The sequence below is a fragment of the Octopus bimaculoides genome, chromosome 5 (genome assembly GCF_046866305.1).
Source record: "Octopus bimaculoides isolate indiv1 chromosome 5, ASM4686630v1, whole genome shotgun sequence".
Taxonomy (NCBI): Eukaryota; Metazoa; Mollusca; class Cephalopoda; order Octopoda; family Octopodidae; genus Octopus; species Octopus bimaculoides.
In genome coordinates this window covers 42,848,233-42,858,511 of record NC_142932.1, presented here as the reverse complement: position 1 = coordinate 42,858,511, position 10,279 = coordinate 42,848,233, and the positions used below count along the sequence as shown (strand labels likewise).

The 10,279-nt window shown below is 42.5% G+C and overlaps 1 protein-coding gene across 1 annotated transcript; it reads right to left on the bottom strand.

The window, feature by feature from the left end:
* Positions 1–750: 750 nt before the first annotated feature.
* LOC149135468 (uncharacterized) lies at positions 751–4,232 on the bottom strand. Its single transcript, XM_089352180.1, has one exon. The coding sequence runs from the start codon at positions 3,851–3,853 to the stop codon at positions 3,095–3,097; it is 759 nt and encodes a 252-aa protein (XP_089208306.1). The 5' UTR covers positions 3,854–4,232; the 3' UTR covers positions 751–3,094.
* Positions 4,233–10,279: the final 6,047 nt, after the last annotated feature.

Sequence of the window (10,279 nt, the reverse complement as noted above, 5' to 3'; positions counted from 1 at the left end):
CATCTTATTCAACATTTTATATCGGATCTTGTTCAAAACGGGGGCACCAGTATTTTCTTAATAAGTATACGAAGTTTGAAAGTCTTTCGGTACCAAAAACACTACATAAAACATAAATGAAAACTGGTGCCCCCGTTTTGAACAAGATCCGAATGTATTCAATAATGATTAAAATAAAATCGTAATAAGGAAAAATAATTCAAAACAAACCACACTTATTCTCCATCAGTGAGAAAACCTAACAAGGGAACGAACTCTTGGATTACCAAATAATTCAAAATCAGTTTTTGATATTGGAATCCGTTTTAGAGTAAAACAACCTTTGTTACATATACAGTTGTCGCTAATATGGTAACGAAGGCTTTAGGTAGGATTAAGCATAATTTATAATCTGATCAAGTTGTTGGTTTGTTGTAATCGTATTTACTGAGTATACAAAATTCAGGTTATGGTTCATAGTTTGGTTAATATTTCCATTCGTTTGCAAACTTTGGTACGCGATTATATCGTAGAGGTAACGGGATAAATAGCAAAAGTACGCAAGTGACAGAGTGGAGATTATTTTTTTAATAATATTGCACTCTATTTCGCTTTCTACAATTGTGCAGATTGTTAATACAGAGTTGTCTCCCTTGTCCGCACATTGTCAAAGTGGTGGTCCACGGACCGGTGCCAGTCCGCGAACCATCAGCTACCGATACGCGCCTACTTTCCAGAAAAGAAAGAAACAATAGCATAATTTCAGTAATTTCAACTTATGTACTGCAATTAACAACTTACCATCTGACCGGTGTAGCGTGGCAGAGATTGTGTAGGCAAATGTTGTATATTTGTGATATGACAATATATATTTTCTATTTTACCATAGCTTACTGGTGTAGTATTAAGATTATATTGGTGTTTGCACTTGTAGAAAAAAAGGGGGTTTCTAGCGATGGGGAGAAATCAGAAGGGAGTGAGTTGAGGTAGTGGAACTCTGGTGAATGGTGATATCTGGCAACCTTGTGAATAGGTTGGTCACCCGCACTTGCCATCAAGAAGTTGAACACACAGCATCTTGCCGATATCTGCGCCTTTGTCATTTGGGGCCGTCAAAGCACATTGATCTAAGAAAGAATGTGTGGTGTGATGGAGGAAAAAAGACAACAAGAAGCAAAAGGACAGAATGAAACGTTGTACCTTACCTTGTCGACCGCAGCGGAGTACACGATCGCTCCTGATCAGAACACGTCTTTCTCGTAACCTCTCTGTTTTCTGACTGACCCCACGTGCTAGCCTTCGACCGCGTGTCGCCGACTTCCGGTCTGGCTTCACTTCTGTTTGCCTCACCTCTCTCCACCACAACACACGCCCCTCTGATCTATAGATCATTCAACCGGCTCTCCCACTCACTGTGCGACCCCGGGATTGGCCTGAGTTCCTGGCGCGCTGCCTTCATCATCTTGCCTACTGCTACTGTCTTCATCATCCTGCCCACTGCAGCTGGTTCCATCCTCTGAAGCACTGACAATCTTCCGCACATCCAAAACATGGCGTGGCATACCATCGACTGAGACGTTGTTCTTTGAATTGATGGAGGTTATAGTTCCTTTCCCCCACTGTGATGTGCACCGTGCATTTTGGGGTTTTACCCAAACTTCTTCCCCGATCTGCACGAAGGTGTGCTCTTCTTCTCCCCGGAGTCGCATTGATGCAATACACAGGTGCCCCCACTCGTACCTGAATATTGCCCTGTGTGGCACCGACTCCTCAGCCTGTCCTGACCTGGGCGACATATTGTACCAAAATACGGCCTCGATTGGCGAAATGTGGCCCCTCTCTGCCATGGTCTTGATGGTACGATGATGCCTTTCCACCACTCCATTTCCACTTGGCCGGTATGCCGCCCTGAAAAAGCGGCTGACCTGCCACCCGTCAAGCATTTCTTTCAGCACCTCCGAGTGAAATGCAGTGCCATTATCCAGCAGCAGCTCATCCACGGGGCCTCGTTCCAGGAATATCCCATTTAATACTCCTGCGATTTCCTCTGCAGTCCCCGTCTTCATCTCCCTCCATATGGCCATCCGCAGTCAACCATTGAGAGGTACGTCCCCTGCCGGTAGTGTGTTACGTCCACTGCCAGTCGTTTCCAGTTGTGGGCCATTGGAATACTTCCCGCCTCATGTACGCCCGGAGCAGGGTCAATAGACTGGCACCTGTCACAGCTGCTAACCACTCTCTGCCTCGTTACCTCGGAGTCAACTTTCCTGGCTAGAAACAATGTCCTGTCCACTCCCATGTGATGCATGGTATGCAGCTCAACTCCGAGTCACTCAGACAGCATACTGCAGCCACAGCCTGCTCCGCATCCTCTGGCACCTGCAACCAAGCTCGCTTTACCCTGGTTAGGACGTCTGCCCTGTTCTTTTCGGAAGACACAAAAATTACGCTCAGCTCCAGATCGAACTCAGCGGTTAGCTCCCGCAATATTCCCAATCGGCGCTTTACCAGCATCGTGGGCTGTACCACCGCCATCAGCGGCAGGACTCCGCTCTCTTCTTCTTCTTCCCAAGGGATCAATATGCCCTCCTTAATCCACCGCTCCACCTCCCCCTCGAACTCGCTTCTGGCATCTCCTTTCAAAGTATGCTGGTAGCAGCCCACTTTATTTTTTAACGTCGGGGGCTCTCCCCTCCAGTGCCACCTCTGGCTATCGAAGGCGGCACGAAAATCCTGGTCTTCAATAGTGTGCGCGGCATAGTTTTCTTCGCGGTTCTCACCAATGCACGGCGTCGTCATACACGGTTTCCCGGCGACCCCGAAAGTCACACCGGCCTCGTTGACAGTGACACCTCCTAAACGGGTGATTGCATCCCTCCCCATCACCACGTCAATCTCATCCACCAAGTGGCCAACTACAATTGCTTGCAGCGCCAGCTTTGCTCCCTGCACCTCAGTAATGCCTTCACAGCGTACCTCTCTTCCGTCGACTGCCCTCACACTGCTTTCTCCACTCCACGAGTCATCAGGGTCGTTGTACAGCCTGTGTCCACGAGGGCACACGACATCTTCCCATCCACTAGCACATCAACAACGGGTAGAAAAAATTGCGCCTTTATTGATCTGAAGGGACGGCCACTGGCACAGTAATCTCCCTTAGGCCGTTTCCCTGCAGACATTCGCTGGCTAAATGTCCCGTTTCTCGACAACGGTAGCAAATGACCTCAGGCTTGGGTAACTTGCAGTCTCGCACCATGTGCGGGCTCTGACACCGGAAACACTGTCCTTTGAACGGTCGCACACGTTCCTTGTTCGACCCCTCACCGCTACTCCTTGGTCGGCCACCTTTTGCTGTCGCCGCTGCTGCCAACGGTGTCGATCTACAACACGAAACTAACATACGAGCCCTCGTTATTATATCCGCCATGGGCATAGTGTTCACGTCCGGCAGTTTCTGCAATTCGACCGACAGGTGGTCAGGAAACCCAGTTACAAACGCCAATTTTACTGTTCGATCCAGCGATTGTCCCTGGTACCCCGCCAGTCTAGCCAACCTCCTAAGTTCGTTGGCAAACACGTCGACCTGTTCGCCGGTCCACTTCGCTCTCCCCAGGCGAGCGTACGCCTCAAACATTCCTTCTGCGAAGGCCTCCATCAAGCGGATTTCTATTTTCTCCGCGCTAACTTGGTCCCTCTCTTCCATCTCTAAAAATAGCGCCAACGTCGGACCATCCAAGTAGAGCGGTAGAAAACTTGCCAAGTCGCATATCCCTCGGAGCTTCGCGACCAGCTTCATCTTTTTTAGCCATGCGACCACGTCCGTGTCGCCGCAAAACGGTTGAATTATATCACTAGAAATTCGGACTACACTCATAATTTTTTTTTTCTTATGGGCCGAAATAGCTTGTGGTGTGATGGAGGAAAAAAGACAACAAGAAGCAAAAGGACAGAATGAAACGTTGGACCTTACCTTGTCGACTGCAGCGGAGTACACGATCGCTCCTGATCAGAACACGTCTTTCTCGTAACCTCTCTGTTTTCTGACTGACCCCACGTGCTAGCCTTCGACCGCGTGTCGCCGACGTCCGGTCTGGCTTCACTTCTGTTTGCCTCACCTCTCTCCACCACAACACACAGCTCATAACACCACAGAATGTACGAATAATCTTAACTTTCTTATTTTTATCCTGTTTGTAATATAATAATAAATTATAAGAACAAAATGTCTTAATTAACTAAATTTCTTACCTACCGGTTCCCTTTTCTCAACAGGACTATTGTTATTTTGGGTGTAATAGTGTGTGTACTGTAATTGTGGACCTTTCATAATAATACGCAAATAGCTTCTTTATTATTATTACATTAAAAAATGTAAAACTTTATTTTTTAAATACCAATTAAGAACAACGCCTTCACCAAATTTCAAAGATTATACCAGAATAATAATTTTCTTTTTAACACACATAAAGAAATAAAATTCAATTATAATTGTTATGCATAGATAATATTTCCTTCCATTAAGAAGAAATTAAAGAAAATATTAATTACGTTAACTAAATAAAATAAAGTACTAGAAACACTCGAATATTTGCGACAATATTATCGGCATAACTACAGATTTCTGACCCCCCCCCCCACAAACTTTGTATGACCATAACTTTGAGAAAAGTGGATACTTTATAATGAAATTCTCTACAAATACACCTCGGACTATGTAGAACACTTATACGTTTAACTGTGAATGTGTAGATTCCTTATTTTTGCTTCTGCCTTTCGATTAGAAAGTGGGTTATACATCATTAGATGTACACCTGACTTTCCTATATTAAATTAGGAATTAACGGCAACGCTGAACTCCAGACTATCAACATAACAATTTTTATTCATGGTGGAAAATATACATCTTTTATCTTGTTTGTTGAGACGTCTTCGGTGTGTGAGAACATGATTGTTGGGACGTTGGTATATTGATGTGAGCTGTCTAGCGTGAGTTCGAAAGATGGAGAGACAGCTAGACATGTCCTTGCTCAATCGCTGGCCAGCAAGAAAAAGATCGATCAAAGCGGGAAAGCTTGGTTGTTGAATTCCACGCATGCGTAAGACTACGCATGCGCACGGCGTTACTACAGGGTTCCGCTCGCCAGTGTGGAACGCACGATAATATAATTTTTTTTGTTGGAACGCCTGAGGCAGGATGGCCACTGAAAACCACCCACAAGATGTAGCACAAACACACACAAAGAAAATGAAAGAAATGAAATGTACACTCGTGTGATACATGCATGCAATGTACAAATTGAAGGAATGAAAGAAAAACATGCAATATGGTGTGTCCCTGGTGGTGGGGTTGTTGGCGCACGACATTGTGGTAGACAGTACATTGATGGAGAAGACGTCGGCGCAGGAACTGTAATATAGCTGTTCTGTATGTGTGGTGGTAATGATGTCCTGTTGAAACTGTTGGCGACGTCGGGGGAATGCTTGTAGTTGGTAGTAGTAGTTGTTGTCGTCGCGGTGGTAATCTTGGTTGAACGAAGCTGGCGGCGAAAAGGTTGCTTGGTGATGATGGTGTTTGAAGAGGTACACTTTTACAGATGGTCGTACAGAGATAATCTCTGTACGACCAATAGCGTCGACCTTGATGAGATTTTTAACCCAAGATGAAATTGTTCGCATGTGACGATAGAAGATGATAAACACAACCGTATAAAATGAATAACAAGAGATATTTAGTGTGACATAAAAGATGTATGTGTATGTGAGAGTGTGAATGCAACATATAAGAACATAATAAAAGACAGGCCGTCTATATGTATGTGAGATATTACAGCAGATAGAAAGTCAGTACACGTGAGAGTTTTATACCAAGTTCTTGAGTACACAATTGGAAGTATCGCAGGCTGTAATTCTTGTTATTATCGTGGTGAAGCTAAGTCACCTAACAGAATCGAAGAGAGAGATTTGCCGCGGTGGTTTAGTTTGGTGTACATAGTAAGTCGTGTTGACTATGGTTGGAGATGTTGGTGGTCATCGTTGCTTGGTAGTTCAGTCTCCATGGCCGCATTTGTTCTTTAGTCGGGGTCACCAGTTATAGGTTGGTAGTCCAGAATCCATGGCCGCGTTTGTTTCTTAGTCGGGGTCACCACTTTATAGGAAAGTGGGTTATTGTAGCTCAGCGGGCTGCGTGTTTGAATCACGTCGGGGTCACCACTTTATAGGAAAGTGGGTTATACATCATTAGATGTACACCTGACTTTCCTATATTAAATTAGGAATTAACGGCAACGCTGAACTCCAGACTATCAACATAACAATTTTTATTCATGGTGGAAAATATACGTCTTTTATCTTGTTTGTTGAGACGTCTTCGGTGTGTGAGCACATGGTTGTTTGGACGTTGGTATATTGATGTGAGCTGTCTAGCGTGAGTTCGAAAGATGGAGAGACAACTAGACACATCCTTGCTCAATCGCTGGCCAGCAAGAAAAAGATCGATCAAAGCGGGAAAGCTTGGTTGTTGAATTCCACGCATGCGTGAGACTACGCATGCGCACGGCGTTACTACAAAACGTTTACACGGGAATTTATGTCAAGTGAAAAAGAAAATCGTATGCAACAGATAAATTGTCTTAACAGATTTCTGTGTGCCAGACCTTTAGCTGTTATTTCTAGCATAACGAGTTTTCTGGTGAGGGCTTCAGTAGAAATATCCGGATGCACATAACGGAGAAAATGAAACAAATATGGACGACTTGTTCAGAAACAAACCCGAGTGAGGAACGGTCCTCAAAAGTAACCCCCAATTGCCCCCGCCTCCACAAAATTCAGTGAATTTTTATCCTTTCCCCACACGATTTTCACTAAGAAAAAAAAAGGGATTGTTTACTTGGAATCGAGTACCCTGCCCCCCTAATATACTGGAAACTCCTTATTTTTGTTCGGAAAAGGTATGTGTGTGGGGAGAGGGGGGACCGGACACTCCCCATATTCCGGAATCGCTGGAATTTTTTTTCTTTTTTCGTTGAATGAATTGCCGTGGCATCCTAATATGCTACAAAACCCTTTTTGGGGTCGGGAAAGCGGGGTAGGGTGGGGTGAGGTAAGGTGGAAGTACTGAAATTTTCACCTCCACCCCCATTGATCTTTTTACCTGCACGATTTTCACTAAGAAAAAAAAAAAAGAATCGGACTTTTTGCATGGAATCAAGTACACTGACCTAATATGCAGCAAACCCCTTATTTTTGTTCTGAAAAAAAAAGTCTGGGTGGGAATCATTGGAATTTTTTTTTTTTTTTTTTTCCATTGACTGAATTACGGTGATTTCCTAATATGCTACAAAGCCCCTTTTTGGATCCAGAAAATGGGGTGGGGTGGAATGCTACAAAGCCCCTTTTGGGATGAAAAAAAACGGGGTCGGGTAGAACATTTGGAAATTTCAGTACCACCCCCATTTAAAATATTTTTTGCTATTTCTTTCTTTACCCATAAGATTCTAGCATAACTTGACTTGAAATGGATGTTTGTGGCTATTTTAAACCTAGTCATGAAAATGACACTATTCTTTCTATGGAAAGCTCCAAGAAAAGGGATACAAAAAAAATCAAACCAAGATCTTGTGTCTCCCTCAATTTCCATAATTTCTTATGAACCTGATGAACGTAATGAAAGTTTCCCTATACCAATTTATCATGAAAATCACTGAAATAGGGCAACAGAATTCTTTGGTAGCGAAATGTAAGCATCTACGGCGACTGTCTGGAAAATAAATTATTTGAAATGATATCTGAAAAAAAAAAATAACTGTCCCACTAAATGGAACAATGGGAAAAATTGGGTTTAATACATAATTTGCATATTTTAAATTTATATTTTACTGCATGTTCTGTAGCTATACTAATGTCCACACATTACACTTGTATCTGTTTGTCATAACCAAATACATGTAGACCAAGATACATATTTATACTTGTTGATAAGGCCCTAATAAGTATTACGTGTGTATGTAACATTTGTAAATCTTGCATTCATTTTATGCAATAAATTTTATGTTATTTTTACTAAGCACCTTTTTTTCAGATCTCAGGTGATGTCGTTCCGAAAGCATGAACCTGGTGCACAAAGCAGAAAAAAAACAAGAGAAACTGACAAACAACAGGAAGTGTATAGATTGGAATTATGGATGAATTTATGCTACCATATACATCAGTGACATTACTGTAATTGAATAGCAATGCACCACTGCCTGGAGAAGACAGGCAAGCAAACAATGACGGAAACACCAAGCAACAGCAATGAAAATTCACAGCAGGTTACTACATTTTCAGCAGCAGAGGGAAATGCGAAGGACTTTTAGGAGAGTGGGTTATATATCTTTAGATATACACCTAACTTTCCTACATTAAATTGGAAGAGAACTGAATGCAGAAACTCCAAACTGATCAACAACAACAAATATTTATTGTTCGGTGGAAAATAAAACAGCTTCTAATTGTCCGGTTTTAGAGTAGCCTGAAATGTAGATGTACGGTTCTTCGAGCTGGTGTCGTTATAGAGACAACTTGGTTCAACCACACTCAAATGGGAGAGCTTGCTTAGACGTCTTGCTTGGTCGCTGTCTGGCTTGGTAAGAGACAGTCTAATAGCGGGAACGCTTCGATGTTGAAACCCACGCATGCGTGGTTAAGGATTCAGCAATGGCGTCGGCCTTTTGGCGCCAATGTGACGTCACTACAGACTTATATAATGCATTCTGTCAACAAGCTTTACCTATTGCTGAAAATATGGTTGTGCAACAAGAAGCAGTCACTATCACTACTGACCCTGCATCTTGACCAGAAACTATATCTGTTGGCATGCGTACTGACATTATGAAACTTGGAGCTGTTCAAGTAAAAGAATACAAGTTTCCTAAATCAAAATAAAACCACAGATTCAATTCTGACTTCTCTTCTAAGATGATACCAAATGACGAAACGATAGTTCGAATGTGGCTTGTATTTTCAATTCAGCATGATGTGGTATATTGTTTCTGTTGCAAGCTGTTTGGTCGCAGTAAAATGACACTAACATCTGAAGGATTCAGCAGTTGGCAATATCTGAGCAACACCTTAAAAGAACATGAGTAATCAATGGACCATAGACAGTACATAATGAAATAGAAGGAGCTTGAATTTCGCCTTAAAACAGCCTCAGCTGTTGACAAACAGTCGATTGCTTTAGTGGCAAAGGATAGAGCTTATTACGGTGCAGTGTTAGAACATGTCTTGGCAATTGTTCTGCTTTTAGCAGAGAGGAATATGGTTTTTTGTGGTGTTTCTGATAGGCTCTACATTCATGGTATGGAATTTTTTTTAGGTGTATTCAGAAAGCAGAAACCCGTGGCTCATTGTTTGGGAGCTGAGAGTCAAAATGAATTGATCTCACTCATTTCTGACAACATTTTGAAAGAAATCACCAATCAGGCAAAGGTTACTAAATACTACAGTATTATACTTGATTGCATGCCATATATCAGCCATAAGGAGAAAACGACCATGATCATCTGTTTTGTCGAACTTCAAGAAGACAAAACTGAAATCAAAGAGCACTTTGTTGGGTTTTTTGAAAGTTACAGACACAAGTGGAACCAGAATTTTTGAATTGCTCTTGGAGAAGCGCGATTCATTGGAGCTCAATCTGATGGATTGTAGCGGCCAAAGTTATGATAATGGCAGTAATATGAAGGGAAAGCATTCTGGATTCCAAGCAAGATTTCTACAGAAGCATCTGTGAGAATTCTATTTACCTTGCATGAATCACAGTCTTAATCTTGTGTGTGATGCAGCAAGCTCGTCAGTGACAGCTGTCTCTTTCTTTGCTTACTTCCAGCATGTATATTCATTTTTTGCAGCATCAACTTATGGATGTAACACTTTGAAGGAATTCTGCTCCATTTCTGTGAAATATCCATCCGACAATCACTGGGAAAGCAAAACTGAAAGCATAAAAACCCTTCGATTCATAACCAAGGACATTCATAGTGCGTTGATAAGAATTCATAGGCGTCAAAGGGTAAAGATTCCAAAGTTTAATCATAAGGAAACACGTTAGCTGCAGAAATTGCTTCCTTACACTTCTTTCTTCTGTATTTGGTAATATGGTATGATCTGTTAATTAATATCAATAAGGTCAGCATGAAAACATGCAAATTGACATTGCTCAGGAGCTGATCTCATCCATACAGTCCTTGCTGCACAGCTATTGAGAAAACGACACTTTTTTCTCATCAGCAATCAACGTTGCACCCAAATTATGTGAACA